Source organism: Meriones unguiculatus, chromosome 7 (genome assembly GCF_030254825.1).
Source record: "Meriones unguiculatus strain TT.TT164.6M chromosome 7, Bangor_MerUng_6.1, whole genome shotgun sequence".
Lineage (NCBI taxonomy): Eukaryota > Metazoa > Chordata > Mammalia > Rodentia > Muridae > Meriones > Meriones unguiculatus.
In genome coordinates this window covers 19,179,082-19,194,621 of record NC_083355.1, presented here as the reverse complement: position 1 = coordinate 19,194,621, position 15,540 = coordinate 19,179,082, and the positions used below count along the sequence as shown (strand labels likewise).

The window sequence follows — 15,540 nt, the reverse complement described above, 5'->3', positions numbered from 1 at the left end:
ACAAAAAAAGAGAGAGAGAGTGAGAGAGACTTGAGGTCTTCTGACAGCGTCTTTCCCCACCCCTCCATGAGTGTAATAAGGTCTTACACTCATTAGAGCAAGGTTGTAAAGCGTTTGAATTCATCACTCCTCACTAGGGGAACTGGCCCAATGCTTAGGCTCAGGGCCATGTCCACCATGATTTTAGTCATGTCCACCATGATTTTAGTGGTCTCCCATGGCCAAAGGCCCACATGGGTTTCACCCATGATGTCTTCTTGGTCCCATGATGTCTTCTTGGTCCAGTCAAAACCCCAGGAGCACCCAACTCTGAGAAAGGACTTCAAGCAAGGCACCCCTTTAACACAAACACATTTATTGGCAAAACCTAATTCCCAAGCACGGTGGGGAAGGGCGCTGGCTGAGTGGGGGGGGCACAATCCCCACTCTCTTTGGCAATGTTCAAGGAGCAGGACAAGGCAGGAGGGGAGCAGGGGTGTGCAAAATGGCACGGTCACCCCAGCAGCTCCCCCCAAGTCGGGCTCTGCGCTCAGCAAGTGCTTTCCCTACACTGTCAATCAATCCTCCTAATTCCCCTACAAGGTAGGTACCATCCTTGTCCTCATTTCACTGCCGAGAACACAGCATCATGTGGTGGTGCGCCGGCAGGCCGGTCTGTGCTTTCAAATCCCCTGAGAATCTTTCACTGGGAGCCTCCTGCTGCCCGTCCACTCAGGTTTTCTGTTTTTCTCACAAGTTTCCAGTTATTTCAACTCTTTTTTTTTTAAGTTTTTTTTTTTTGTAAAAAAAAAAATATATGTTTATCCATATTCTGAGCAAGCTACTGTCTCCTACTCCAATTGGTCAAACCTTGAGTTTCCCCCCAAGAGTCAGGTTAGCTGGAGTTGGACACGGCGGGTCTCTCATGGGGGCTGGGTACATGGGCAAAACCACATAGGCACAGAGGAGCACTTAGAAAATACACAGTTAATAAATTACAATCCTCCCCCCCCATCCTCCCTCCATCCCCACCCAAGTCCAGAGCAGAGCAGGCAAGTCCCATGCAGTGGGAGTTTGACCCTGTCCCCTCTGTGTCCACTAGGTCTAGGGCGTTTAGTAGATGGCTATGGAATGAATGAATGAATGAATGAATGAGTGAGTGAATGAATGAAATGTGCCTGATAGGAGGAAGCAAGCACTTAGGAATCTGAGTCCCAGCCCCTCACCTGTACCTTATTCTCACCGGATGCAGAGAAGAGGGTCTTGGGATGGGGCTGGGACAGAGAAGGGAAGGGAGGGAGTCATTACGGATATTTCTGTGCAGGGAAGAATAGGTGCAAGATGGAGGACAGAGCTGTGCCCTCCAAGTCAGGAGGCCCAGGTCCCCGCTGTGTAGCCCAGGGGCCATGTGATCATGAATATTATTACTAATGTATTCATTTTTATAGAGCAGGAAGCAGGGGCCAGACAGGTCAAGGGACTCATGTAAGGCCACACAGCCAGCAGGAACTTGAAAAATGTTCTCCATCTTCCCCCTTTGCTAGTTATAACTGTGCCATAAAGGGAGAAGGCCCAGACCTAACTTTTCTAGCATGGGGACCTGTACAGTCTCAAGAGACTGTGACCCTAATTCCCTGATCTAGCTTCTGGTCATCTCCAGCCAGAAAATCCATAGTATCTTAGGTAGTGAGTTTCCTAGGCAACCCTTCCACCCCTCCCCAACCTCCCACATTCAAGATGCCCGTGAATGCTCTTCCTGGGAGGGTGGGAAAGCAGAATGGTCGTGGCCCTGGGCCTGCCCCTCACACAGGCATGGGCACTTCATCATATTCATCCAGACCTTCCTCGTCATCAAAGGTCACTTTGGCTTCGTCACCATCCAGCTAGAGGGGTGAGAGGGAGAAAGGATGAGAGACGGGGGGCAGGATGAGCCCCTCCCGGGGCTTGAGTTAGGAAGCAGCCAGGACAAGCCCTGTGCTGCCCCTGGAGTATAGAGGAGTCCTTTACAGAGGGCGAGTGGCCCCGGGGGGTCTGGTGAGAAGGACCTGCAAAAGTCACCCCCTTGGCGGGGGATCCCCTTACCACGACAGCCCACACTGAATGTCCCAGATAACTTGGACGACGGCAAAACTAACTGGTCACCGGGGCTCATGCGGAACGCACAGCGTGCGCCTCACGATGCTTTCAACCTGTCACTATTCCTCCCCGGTGAGGCATACAGAAATGAGGTCACTCACTCCAGATCCTATGCTAGGACCCAGCAGAGCAAGACTGAGACAAAGGCTCTGGACACAGATCCCCTCCCCCCACCCCTTAAAACGGGGTCTTATGTAACTCAGGCCGGCTTTGAACCACGTGGCCGAGGGTGACCTGGAATTTCTGATTCCTTTGCCTCTACCTCCCTGGTGCTGGGATTATAAGCACCTGCCTCTGTATGCAGCTTCCGTGGTGCTGGGGAATTGAGCCCAGGATCCCTTCCTCGGGAGCTGAACCTCCTACCAACTGAAAGGCACTCTATTTCTAGACCCACGCCTAACCGCCTCACGCTGCGGTCTCCCCAGCTGCAAGACACACATTTCACATTACCAAGCTGTCCCTTCCCCCCTCTCCCCATCCAGGCCCCCCGCTGCTACTCACACACTGGAGTTCCAGCTGGCTGAAGATGAGTGGCAGCAGGAATCGACGCAGAGGCACAGTGAGGATGAGGACAAAGGGCAGGGCCAGGGAGGCAGGCGTGGACTTCACCACCCACAGCACCACCAGGCAGATGATCTGGATGCCCGTGAACAGGTGCATGCGCCAGGTCTTCACCTGTGGGGAAGGCGAGGTCAGTGTCTACCTGTCCTGACACCCCCTACCCTACCCTGGTTGGATGGCTTCAAAGCCACCTACCCTCCTGACAAAGGGCACATCTGGGTGGTACTTGGAGGGCTTGAACAGGAGCAAGATGCGGTCAAAGAGCTGGATGCCACTGAGGGATGTGACTCCCATGTAAAGGAAGATGCCGAAGAGCACAGCCAGGGGGATGCGGGACAAGATAGGCTCCATGAGGATGGACAGTCCTGTGAGGAGGGACACACTCTTAGTTCGGGTCACCGAGGGACCAGCATCAACAGGGCTTAGCTCATGCTTGGGACTGTGAAACACATAGCGCCATGCAACCCTTTCCTGCAGCAGCTATTTATAGGCTCAGCGTGACTATGCTTGGGAGAAGTCAAACTCCTGCCTGCCTTTCACTCACTCCCTGAGCCTAGTGGGAGCAATCGCAGCTAAGAGGAGCCTGTCCTCCTCACCCTATAACGCTCCCATCGTCCTTTTCAGATGGGAAGGGGAGGAGAGGGAGGGAAGGGGGGACTTTAGAGCTCTCCATCAGTGACTATAACACTGCTCGCCCAGCTGAGCTCAGCTTCCTGAGAACCCTATGGAGCCCAGGGATGCTCAGTCACCCATTAGACTGAAGTGGGCTGTCAGCCCTAGAGAAGAATCTTAAGAGATTTAATCAATTCTCTAACTGTGCGGATAGGGAAACTGAGGCCCAGAGGCCAGTGAAGTTACCCAAACAGCAGCAGGACAGGGCAAAAACCCATAGTCTATGACATTTCTGTGGGCCAAGCATGGGGAAGGAAGCAGGGTCTGATCTGGCAAAAAGGCCAGCAGTGAAGCCCTCCTGCTCTACGCAAATGCCCATCACAGTGTCCCAGGGTCCTTGTGTTTCCTCACTTCTGCTAGGTCCCATCCTGTAGGTAACTGGTGTATAGGGACCTAGATGCCGAACAGAAAGGATGGGAGCTTTGCTCCCAATTCCAGGAGAAAGAGTCCGAGCTGGGCAGAGGAGATGGTGGATCTGGGGTCCCTGAGTGGGAAGAGCCCTCCTCCAGTCATAAGGACAAGGCCCAGGAGGGAGTGGAGCAGGGGACAGGAACATGGCTGGCCTCACTTACCCACGAGCAGGGAGACGAGGAGCCCACTGATCCGCTGCTCCTTGACCTCCTGGATCTGGGCTGCAGCCCCTTTGCCCATGACTGTGAGGGCATTGGCGTGGGTGACAGAACGCACAGTTGTGGCACTGAGCCAAGGCATCCCAAAGATGGCTGCCACCCCACCCATGCCGACCACCAGCAGCAGGTCCAGATGGAAGCCGGAGCCCTTGATCATCTTGCGCTCTGGCTTGCTGACAATCAGCCTGGGGGTGGAAGGAAGTCTGGTGAGCTGGCCCTCTCTGTAGGCTCCTCTTTCCTTCACACTGGTGTCCCTCTGGGCCTCTTTTTGATTTCTGTTCCCATTTGCCTTTGCATTCCTAGCTCCCTCCCTCCGGCTGTTTGAGAATTTAGACTCTGAGGGCTAGAAGTCTTCAGAAGACCCTTAGACATTCCTGCCCAAGTCCTGGAATCTCAACTTCCAGAACCTGACTGTTGGGGCTCCCCCCACCATCCAACAGCTCATCCCATAGCTTCCAGTTTATACGGTCTTCAGATGACGCTACACCAGGGGCCACCAAACTGACACAGGCCTCTGATGGTCGACACTTCCATCTGCTAGCAGAAGGTTGCTGGCCAGTCTCCTGTTGGCCCAGAGCCTGCTCCCCTCCCTGCCTCCAGCCTTTCCTGGCCAAGCCTCTATTCTCGCTCTTACGTGGTGATCTGAGACTCAAGGAATATGAGAATGAAGACGAGCAGGGCGGGCAGGGCAGAAGCAAACATCATCCAAAGGGGAAAATCTCCATATAAACCCAGGGGGTGGATGACCCAGCCCCGGGCAGAGGAGTTGGACACTTTGAGGCCATCAGGCACTGAGAGTTTCTGTGAAAGGAGACAGCTGGTGAGAATGTGAGACCAGATGGATAGGGAGATGTGGGGTCAGGGAAGCCAGGGTCCTGGGGCAGGGCATTGGATTGAGGTACTCAAGAACCTGCTTAACTGAACATTTACACTGTTTCTAGCTACTTCTCTAATCCCTCTGTATGTGTCTTCTCATTCTCCATGTCACAGGCACACGAACAAGGTCAGAGGTTATATAGCTTATCCCATGCCACACAGCTTTCTGGGTTCACCTGAATCTGCCTGGCTCAAAGCACACTCTCTCCTACTGCCCTGGGGAAAGGAATGAAAAGATAATGCAACCCAGGCTCTTGCTTGTGCTAGAGGGGTCCTGAGGGAATACTGGAAGACAAGGATGGGGAAAGAACATTCTAGCTGGCTTTGGGTTGGGAAAAGCCATTCTGGCTGGGTACGGAGGAGGGGGAGAAAATGGAGGCTAGGGTGGCCTGGCAAAGGATAAGGAGGACTCACCTGGGTGTAGGTGTCCTTGGTGAAGGTATCTACCAGGACCATCATCAGGATGGAGATGGGGACTCCGAAATCCCCGATGACTCTACGAAGCTATAAGCAGATGGAGGAACCATTATGTCCATACTCTATCTACATTTACCAGGGCCTCCGCTCAACCCGAGGGGGTCCATCAAAAACCAATGACTGTCTTTACTCCAACTGTCCCCGCCTTCCTTCTTTCTCTGGCCCCACCCTGGCTTTTCCCCCTCCCTCCCTCCCTCCCTCCCTCTCAAGAACCGTCTATCCCTGGTTCCTTGTTGGCTCTTGGAGATGGGACCGCCTGCAACATGAACCCTGAGTCAGAAAAGGGCTGCTGAGCTTCCAAACTGGGAACAGGGGGCTGGGGTAGGAAGCAGGGACAAGGGTGCTGGAGAAGCGAGGGGGTTGGTGAAGGTAAGGTTAGGGGTACACTGACCTTGCCGGGGAAGTAGGTGCTGTTCTTGAACTTCCGTAGCATCATGGCAAGTAAGAAGGTACCAGCCATGAGCACGAGGGAGAAGAGAGCTGTGTTGGGCACAGGGCCCTGAGGCTTGGGCTTTATCGGAACATCAGCGTAGGTCCGCTGTAGCGGGTAGTCCTGGAAAATCTGTAACAGACAAAGCACAGGGCTCCTCCCAGTTCCTGCTTGAGCCTTGGCTTGATCTAGGCAGCATCGGATGAGTGACTATGCGAGCACCATCACCCGTCTGTCTGGACAGCCATCTTCTCATCCACTGCCCACGCACGCCTCACACAACCATCCCCACCATCCACCATCCATCTCATCCCTGCGTGCATCCATCCGTCCATCTACCTTCTTTCTCATCGGACATATTAGCCAGCTTGGTTTTTTTTTTTTTTTTTTTTTTTTTTTGAAGGGATGGGGTGGGGGAGGAGGGATGAAGAACAAGTTCGCTTGTGTGGGAAGGGTCAAGGAAGCAAGGAGAACGCACGCGCAGGCGTCTGCTTCCAGGCGTTGTGGGGAAGGTGAGAAGTTGGGAAGGCAGCAGTAGATAATGAGGAGGTCTATGAAAATGGCTTGAGGAGCTGGTGACAGTGAGAGCATTTGCCTGGTAGGCAAGAGGCTGGATCCCCAGAAAAACAAAGAAAATCTGCTTAAAAGAGCTACAGAAAATAAAAGAACCAGGACATGTAAAGGTCGCCCTTCCATAGACAGCGTAGAGGTGGGGATGGGTAGAGCTTTTGGGGAGGAGGCAAGCTGTGGAGACGGAGGCAAGCTGTGCAGACAGTCCCTCCGACCGGTCAGGGCGTGAGCAGAGTCACAAGCCTTTACACAGTCCCAAGAAACCCAACTGCACAGTCTTAGGTGAAGCCCGGAACATACATGGGTCATGTTCATGACTGCGCACACAGACAGAAACACGGCCACAGTCACGTTGTACAGACACATGCGTGGTAACGCCCCCTCGCACACAGGGTATGTGTGAGGGTCAGCATTCCCCACCCCGCCCCCCGCGGCCCCCACCTTGATCAGCTTGGAGAAAGTCTCATAGATGAAGATGAGGGAGATGAGGAAGGAGAAGATCTCCTGGGTGTAGCGGGAGATGAATCGGACCAGAAAGCTGCCTTCAAAGGCCACCACCAGCACCACCAGCAGAATGAGCCAGAAGCCGATCCACGCGCGGCCCACGATGTACTCCAGGTTATTGCTCTCGCAGAACTGCAGACGGTGAGAGGGAGGAGTTCCGGTCAGACTATGAATACAGGGATGGTCGCTTTGCGGGCAGGGAGGGGTTGGGGGCAGAGTGGGGCCCGGACGGCACACTACCGAGAAGAAGGCTTCCTCGAACACCAGCAGCGGCCCTGAGAAGCCCACCACGAGCAGGGGCTGCGCCGCCAGGAGAGCGAAGACAATGCCTTGCACCGCCGTGGAGATGAGCAGCTCCGAAACCCCCATTAGGTTCCGGGTCTTTTCTCCTGTGGGGGAGAAGCCACACAGGCATCAAGATGGAGAGATTGCTTGCAGGGGGGGAGAGCAAGTCACGGGGCACGACGGACGGAGCATCAGATGGGGTCAAAGGTGAGAAGGCAGAGGTCGGAGAGTTAGAGGTCAGCGTCACGGGGTGGGGGGTGGGGTGGGAGGGGAAGAGACCACCGTAACTATCTCTCACTGACCCAGGAGGCCGCCGAAGGTGACGGCAGGTGACAGGGCGGCAAAGTAGATGAAGATGACGGCAGCCAGGACCTGGGGGCTGAGTGCGTCGGTGATGTCGCTCAGGTAGTAAGGATAGCGGCGCCGGATGTCACGGATCAGGCCTCCAAAGATGTGGCCTGTGCGCCGTAGAGGGTCGTCTTCGCCACCAGGGTCCCCTGGGCCCATGCCATGCAAGTCTGTGGTAGAGGGTGGGAACATGATAAGACACGCTTGGCCACAGGGACGACTGTTTGAGAGGAACGGGGGCGCTATGCCGGGGATCCAAGGACCCCTGGGGGTTCGGGAAGGCTTGTCCCCGACAGAACAGGTAGCTACCTAGCCCCTTGAACTTGTCGGGGTCTGGCTTGGCGCGGCTGGGCAGGTAACGCCTTCTGAGCAGCTCTTTCTGCACCGGAATCAGGTTGAGCAGAGCTTGCTCCGAAGGGGCGTCTGTGGGCGGCAGCACCAGGCTACAATCCAGAAAGTCCTCTAGGGAGCTCAGCAGCTCCTCTCGGCCCTGGGCCAGGTAGGCAGTTGTGCGGAACACCTGTGGCGGGAGAAAGAAAGGGTCAGGGGCACACTGAGACTGTAGACAAGAGGCCCCATGGCAGCCGGACCACCTCGTGGGGTCTGTAGTCTTAGCACTCAGCTAAGAGGGCTGCAGACTAGGAGGGCTTAAGTTTGAGGTTATCCTGGGCTACATAGGGAATCCGGGGTAGGGAAAAAAAAAAAACAAAACAAAAAAACAAAACTAGACATGCATAGCTAGGGACCAGCCATCAAAGACTATGGCTGTCACTATTAGATGTGGTTCTTTCTGGTCCCTCTGACTTCTAAGGACCAGCCTTTTCTGGGTGGGGAAAAGGAACTAAAGCGTTCCTGATGGGCACAACACACAGGAGGTTGGGCCAGCTAGAACCAAGTCAGAGTGGGTCAGGCTGGACCAGGCTGGACCAGCCAGTCCAATGTAATCCAGGATAAGACTCAAGTGGCCAGAAACAGGCGGAATTCAAAGAGTGGATCTAAAGTCAGCTGGGCCATTCCCCAGGGGAGGACCTGACCCCCTCTGCCCTCCCACCAGCTCTCTGGCTAACCAGCCACATGGCCCCTGCTTACTCTTTCTGTCATGAGCGTAGCTGCAGCCCTGCCCAGCTGGGTGTAGTTGACATGAGGAGCCTCAGGTCCCAGCAGAACGAGAAGGAAGCGCACGGTTTCCGGCAACGCCAGGTCCTCCAGCTGCACAGCCTCCTTCAGTCTCACGAAGCCCAGCACAGGCTTCTCCAGAAAAGCAGCCCGGCCTGTGGGTGGGGGGGGGCACCAGGCGGTGAGGCCAGGCCTCTGGGGCTCACGGTGTATGAATTCAAGAGAGGGGACTGCCCGGGGCCCCAAGCAGGACACATGGGGGGAAGGACTCTCACCTACTAGCACCAGTGTGGTTTCTGAATTTGGGGGGATCTTCAGAATTCCAGATGTCGAGGGTCCTGGGCCCCCCTCTGCCTGTGGGGAGGAAGGTGGTTCTGGGGTCACACTGAACTGGGAGATCTGAGCATCCAGCCCTTTCTTCTCCCAAACCTTCTCACTTCCAACCTTGTCCTGGCCTCACCTGTTCACAGTACAGCTTGGTCTCTAGCGATGGCTGCTGGGGAAGCAAAGGCTCAGAAGGGCCCCCGGAGCGGTTCAGGACAGCAGGTTTCAGTCCCCCCAGATCCTTCAGGTCCTCGGCATGGCTGCGGGATGTACAGGTGACGGGGGCTGAGTAAGCTATTTGAACTGAATTTTCCATGAAAGGGACACTAGTGGTGGGAGGGATGAAGGTAGACGCTAAGTAGAACTTCCTAGAGAGACCCTAGAGAAAGGAAATCAGTCTCCTCTTGAAGGACAATGAGGATGGAAGTGGATGGCCGTGGTCTAGGACGTGAAACCCAGGACCTGGCAGGCAAGAATACCTGCGTTTGAGTAGCAGGGCCCGGAGCAGTTCGTCTCGGTCCTGAGGCCGAATCTGGTTGTCATAGATGAAGCCGTCTAAGAGCTGGTTGGCCACCCCAGCCAGGGATGTCTCTGCCAGATCCAGGAGGAAGGTGCCTGTGGGCGGTGAAGGGATGAGCAAAGTGGCTGCCCCAGGGAGCCGTCTGTGCAGTAGCCACCGAGAGCCCGGCAGGACTCACCCTTTGAAAAGACTCTCTGCAGGTCTAGAAGGCTCCAGAAGGTCAGGTATGACAGGTGAGGACGACCCCACACGCCGTCCTCTCGGAGGTTTTCCTCCAGCTCTATCCAGTGCGCTGCCTCCACCCACTGTAGTTCCTGGTTTTTCTGGTCCATCATCAGCTCCTGCAGCTCCACGTAGACCTGAGGTGCGTGGCCGGAGTTAGTCCATCATGCCATGGGCAAGCCCGTAGGGAGACAGGAAGCCTGGGTCCCGAGGGACTCAGGCCTAAGCTAGGCTTTCAAAAGACCCTGGGCCGTAGAAGGACCAGGACAGGCCTCCTGCTCAGAGCAAGGAGATATGTGCAAGGGTCCTGTGGATCTGGTCCACTCCCCTGGCTCCATGTCCACCCTCCTCAGCAGGCCATTCTCATATTTCAAAAGAGGCATAAGCCTCTGGTCCAAGCGGAGCCTCGCACAGCTTCTTGGCCAGAAACCTAGGCCTCGGTAACTGATGCTGAAGGGACTCGGGAAGCCATTGGGTCAGCCTGCTGTCTCCAAGAGTATTGAGGAACATGGCTCAGACTGTCCTGGGCTGGGTAGTTATGATCAGGGTCATAGCTTAAGAACCCAATTGCCTAACCAGCTAAGCAGTCTGGTGCTCAGTGGAGACTTGGACGCTGAGACAGAGGAGGGTCCTATGTGGCCCCAGTGAGGATCTAGCCCAGCCAAGCCTGAAAGTCCTGGCTTAATCCTCAGCAGTAAGGAAACTATTGGACCGGCGAGCTCAGGAAGAGCCCCTTTCCTTCTTAGTGCCCATGCCCCTTGCCTTCCACCGGCGTTCCCTCCATCTGCGTTCTGGGGGAGGGTGTCTCCTCCAGCCTGATTCTCTGCCTCTGCTACACAATGGATCTCGAGGCAACTTGACAAAGAGGATGGAGTCTGAGTCCTCACCTGAGCGGAGCCGGGGTGCGACGTGGAGGTTCTGCTTGGGGTGTAGTCTGTGGTGTCTGTCTCTGTGGGAAGAGCTGAAAACCCAGGGTCCAGCTAGCATTGCCTGTGACTTGGCCCCTCACTCAGGCCCTGCCATACTTCTGGGGAGCCTCAGGGACCCCAAACCCACTCCCTCCCTCCCTCGTCTCTGGATTGGGACCTGTGCCCAGCCTCACATCCATGTCTATTCTGGGCCTAGCTTGGATATGTCACTCTCCACCTAAACCTTGTTAAGGACCGCTGGATTCGTTATGGTGATCTGAGCCCCTAGCATGACCTTTCTTCCTCGGTGAGGCTAGGAAGAGAGAGCCCCAGGTCGGTGTTTGAAACTATTCTAGCATCCCCTCCCTCTGCTGCCATGTCTGGGACCAGGCATCCTTTCCTCTCCCTACCTGCTTAGCTAAGCCGCCAGCCGGGAGCCTCTTACTGCATACCTCCCAGATAGGGCGAGCCCCTTATATCGCCCCCCCACCCTCATTTCCCAAGGGGGCCTCTTAACTTCAAATCCAATCGCTAGCACTTAAGCTCTGTTGACAGTAAACAGGTCCCCGCCTCAGGCTCCCCACTTAAGACCTTGGGCAGGCCAAGGAAGGTGCAGGTTCCTTGGCTTTCTGCTCAAGGGGTCCCCACAGCTCTCTCCCATTCCTCAGCATCTCCAGCTGTCTAGACAGAAGGAAGGTCCAGCATCGGGTCTTCTGCTTGGCCTCGATGCCCATATGGGACAGGCAGGGAAGCAGCTGGGTCTATGCCCTTGTCCCAGACATACCTGGCTGCCCTGTCACACGTGAAAGGGGCCCAGCCCCACAGTCACCTCCTGTGATCATTTCAAACAAAGCACTGTTTAACCTTCAATCAGCCCTGGATTGTGGGGAGAACTGGCCCCAGGACTGGGACTGTCCCTTACTGTCCCTGTGGGGACCCAGCAGCTCCTGTGGTAGAGGCAAAAGGTAAGTGACAGTCCTCACCTTCTGGCTCCTGCATCTGGACCACAAGGGTACTTTCCTCCTCGTATGCTATCTGTTCTACTATGTGCTCCAGTTCTTCTTCGGAGTCCCGATCTGGGATCTCCAGTATTTCCACATGGTCCTGTGGGAAAAGGCCATCAAGGGTGGGTTAAGTGGCACTCCAAGATCCCTGAGGAGAAGCCCAGGGTGGCTTCCAGAGCCCGAGGCGGGAGCCCTGCATGGATCAGGGAACACTTACATTCTTGTCCCCCATGATGCTGTCCTTAGTGTCCAGTTGTCCTCGGCTCTCTGAGCCCCCAGCATAACCTGCACCTCAGGTCCCTAGAAGAGGGGTGCAGGCTGAATAAGGCACAGTCATGTTATTCACCCTCAGTTGGCCTCCTCCTGCTTCTGGGTCCCCCTAAGGGAGTTACATGACTTTTAGTGCCAGGAGGGAGTCCTGGGGATACGAGACGGATGAGAAGGGGGCGATGGGTTTGGGGGGAAGAAACTGAGCTTGTAGGTGTCTAGGCACGTGGGCGAGGGCTGAGGGACAGGAGATGCCAGTAGGGCTGAATTCTCCTTAGCGTGATTGGGGCTTAGTGGTCAAATAGCGTTATGTCTAGCCCCGTCCTCCCTGCACTAGGCCTTGAATATCTTCTCTTTCTGAGTCCTAAGGGCCCAGGCTGTGACCCAGGATCTCGGCTCCCCTGAGAATAACCATAACATATTCTCTTCGAAAAATTACTGCTTCTGCCTGGACAACAAGTTGCAGCATCCTGGGGAGTAGCCCACAGAGCCTGAAGGACTTGAGCCTGTGTTCTCCTCTCCATTCAAACCCTACCTCTCTGGCTTGCTTTCTCCTTCATCTCTTGGCTTCTTTCCAGTTCCTAACACTCACCAAGACCTCGCCTACCCCAGGGCTGTTGTGCATTCAATTCCTGGATGCCCCTTTTGTCAACATCTCATTCCTTCTCTTACCTCCAGTTCCAAAATCTTCCTTTCACAGGCCCTTCTTAGCCACCCTGCCGGTCCCTGACCTAGTCCAGCATGGTTCCTTCATTGATTTGTGTGCAATTAGTTGTCTGGCACATCCTTTGGAAAGGAAGACACTTGAATGTAAAGTCCTTGAACACTTCGGTCCCCATAGCGTCCCCACGCCTCGCAGCCATCCTGTCTCTGCGTCGTAGACTCAAAATGACCAAGATCCATCTAGAGGCCACGGAACCTCAGCCTGCATTTTCTCAAGGCAAACGTGTCCCCACCCCAGAATGTGGGGATGGATCACCTAATGTGCCAGTCTGGAGGGGCTTTCCTCTCTCACTCATGGCCCCATAGAACCTTGGGGTGGCAAGCATTCGGCCACGGGGACATTGCATGTAGCCACTCTGCTGAGGACAGCAGGCTGAGCTGAGCAAGAAGACCTAAGCCGTTCCTCACATGGATGGAGTTTAGGAGGCCACCTGTGCTGGATGCTGCAGAAAGTGTCACAGGAGGAAGAGTAGGACTCGGGTACAGGACATGGTGACCATAGGAGGGGTCTCGGTCTCACAGAACTAGGTAAAGAGGACCAGCCTAGGCATGAGGAGCAGGTTAGGACAGAGAGGTGGAGGGGAGGAGGAGAGAGAGCATGGGTGAGAGAGTGGAAGGCAGGGGACAAGGTCCAGGGAGCAGTAGAAGGCAGAAGAGAGGGGGCAAAGGAGCAGGGCCTACATTGGGGAAGAACCATTCAGACAACTTTCTGGGTCCTGAGGTTCTGAGAGGGAGAGACATCATCAGGTCCTTGGGAGTGGCAAGTGACAGCCACAGCAGTGTTCTCAAGTCTGAGAATGGGACAACCTTCTGCAGAGGCTTTGCCTCTTGGTATTCCTGGCTATTTCCCTTTCCCCTTTCCTCTTTCTCTTCTGTCTCTTCCACCTTCCTTTCCCAAAGGCTCTGTCCCAGTTCCTCTAGTCTATCTCTATTTTTCTTTTTTCCTTCTCTGGATCTGTCCACGTTGCTTCCTGGCTGTGCCTCGGGTCCCGGGTGCCAAAAGTCCCACTGTGACCCTGAGATGGAAGCCTCAATTCTCCTGAGGGACAGTGTGGCATAGCCAGGGAACCAGAGCCTCGGGCTGCCTCCCTGACTCTGCCTGGACCAATGGCCTGGGGAAGCCATCTGTCAGATGGTGACTTCTGGGAACTCAGAGGGAAGAGAAGGCTCTAAAGGAGCCTGGAGTCCAGCTGAGTCTTGAAGGGCACCCCGAGGCCCAGGTTGTTGCCTGCTGGCCCTGCCCCGCTCTGCCTGGAGCTGATAAGAGAGTGGCCCCCGAGCCCTCAGCGCTCCAAGTTTGGAAGCACCCCAAACACCTGGAGGACCAGCTGCGAGCCAGGCCAGATAAGGGGCATCTGGAGCTCAGGAGGTGGCATGCCAGCTGGGAAGGCATGGGAGGGAAGGGGACAGATGACAGGGACAGCTCCCTGGTGGCACTGCTGTCAAGCTCACACCTCTCACACATCTTCGATGCCCCACTTCTCCCAGTCTCCAGACCATTGAAACCACTAATGTCAGTGGCACGGGACATTGCTCTCAGAGGCAACAAGAGAATTAAACCCCTCCCTGGCCCACAACTCCACAGACTTCTCCACCTACCGCACAGAGCTGCCTCCCAGAGAAGAGAATAGCTTAGCTGATCGGGAGTCAGAAGTTAAGACAGGCACTCTGCAGTCAGGCTGCCTGTGTTGATTTAACCCTGGCCCCGTCGCTTGCTAACTCTGTGGGCTAAGAGAGGTGACTGAATATCTGCACCACAGTTTGTGTTTGTTTTTCATCTATAAAATAGAGCTGGTAAGAATGATGCCTGTGTAATAGACCCACAGTGCAGAGAACCTGTGTTCATGCAGAGAACCTGGGGCCCGTGCCTGGCATACAGTCTGCCATCACGCCTGCCACTGCTGTCCAGGTCAGGCTTGTGATCTCCATCCCTCCCGGATTTGCCTCCAGTTCCTAGAGAATTAGCCTGAGCGAAGAGATCACCCACCCCCAGTGGAGAGTGGCTTTTCCCTTCCCTTCAAAAAGTCTCTGGGCTGGGGACAGTGCCAAGCCCCCAAGTGGAGCCTCTAGAAGTGTCCCATATGGGAATCAATGTTGGCTGACCTAGGGTCTCTGGGGTGAGAGATGGGGTGGCCTGGGGATGCCCCACATTTGGAGGAACTAGGGATCCGGGAGGAATGAGGTCTGAGTCCACGGGGCTCATGGGGCTGGTAGGTAGAATGCAAGAAGGATCTATGGTGAAAGGTCCCTGCTTTGCTCCCAGCGTGCGTTCTGGCTACACATACCCTCTGCGTGGGAGCTGCCCCCTCATCCTGCCACAGGTGCACTGAGGGACCTCACACACATGATCCTATCACCCTCCCACCCACCCACCTGTACCTCGTCAGAGGTCGGGGATCCTACCCCTTAGTCACAGATTGAAGCTGACCACCTGCACCAACCAATCCCCAGGGCAGATGCCAAAGGACCACCCAACCACTCCCTGCCCTGCCCACCTGCTCAGGAGCCTCGGGGGTCCTTCATGAAGTCCTGCCGACGCCACTGGTGTCCTCTGCGACTGGCTGAGCTCCCAGCTGCTCTAACAGCACCGCAGGTGCCCTGGGGGAGGCTCCCAAACCCCTGACTCATGCCCTCGCCTCCTAATCTGCCCGCCCCACAGCCGGGAGCCCCTTCCCACCCCACCCCCTTGCCCCGCTCTAACCGGGTGCCCCATAAACAGACTTATCTCTCACCCGCATCTGGACAGCTGTGCATCAGGCCCACTCCACCCAGCGTGGCCAGTCCCAAAGACCTTTGGGCCCTTCTGGCCCCTGGAGACTCCTCCGAATCTGCCTTTGTAAACTGAGGTCCCTGTTGAGCTCTCGGGACTTTCAGGTCTCTGGCAGGAAGGTGCTGGCCCCTGAACGGGTCTGCCCGGCCTGTCCACTCATTATGCTGGACAGGTCTTCTCTGGCCCCAAGTCTCGAGACATCTTCTCTCTCCTACCCAT

General features: G+C 55.5%; 1 protein-coding gene across 2 annotated transcripts; it reads right to left on the bottom strand.

Annotated features, from left to right (window-relative positions):
• Positions 1 to 338: 338 nt before the first annotated feature.
• On the bottom strand, positions 339 to 15,203 carry Slc4a1 (solute carrier family 4 member 1 (Diego blood group)). Of its 2 annotated transcripts, none has more exons than XM_060386632.1 (20): positions 15,047 to 15,203; positions 11,779 to 11,879; positions 11,541 to 11,661; positions 10,542 to 10,610; positions 9,606 to 9,791; positions 9,387 to 9,522; positions 9,044 to 9,167; positions 8,859 to 8,937; positions 8,557 to 8,738; positions 7,777 to 7,987; positions 7,422 to 7,637; positions 7,075 to 7,223; positions 6,772 to 6,966; positions 5,722 to 5,892; positions 5,268 to 5,357; positions 4,612 to 4,778; positions 3,921 to 4,162; positions 2,872 to 3,041; positions 2,617 to 2,790; positions 339 to 1,862 (listed from the first exon to the last, which is right to left on the bottom strand). In XM_060386632.1, the coding sequence occupies exons 2-20, from the start codon at positions 11,791 to 11,793 to the stop codon at positions 1,782 to 1,784; spliced, it is 2,778 nt and encodes a 925-aa protein (XP_060242615.1). In that variant the 5' UTR covers positions 11,794 to 11,879; positions 15,047 to 15,203; the 3' UTR covers positions 339 to 1,781. The 2 variants fall into 2 exon arrangements, with proteins under 2 accessions (XP_060242615.1, XP_060242614.1); XM_060386631.1 differs by having other exon boundaries at positions 11,779 to 11,861.
• Positions 15,204 to 15,540: the final 337 nt, after the last annotated feature.

Excerpts from the sequence above, each read along its gene's own strand:
- Slc4a1 (XM_060386632.1), bottom strand. Across the intron at positions 8,938-9,043 it reads CCAAGCTGTACTGTGAACAG|GCAGAGGGGGGCCCAGGACC; the intron begins GTGAGGCCAGGA and ends TCCTCCCCACAG. Across the intron at positions 4,779-5,267 it reads CCAAGGACACCTACACCCAG|AAACTCTCAGTGCCTGATGG; the intron begins GTGAGTCCTCCT and ends CTCCTTTCACAG.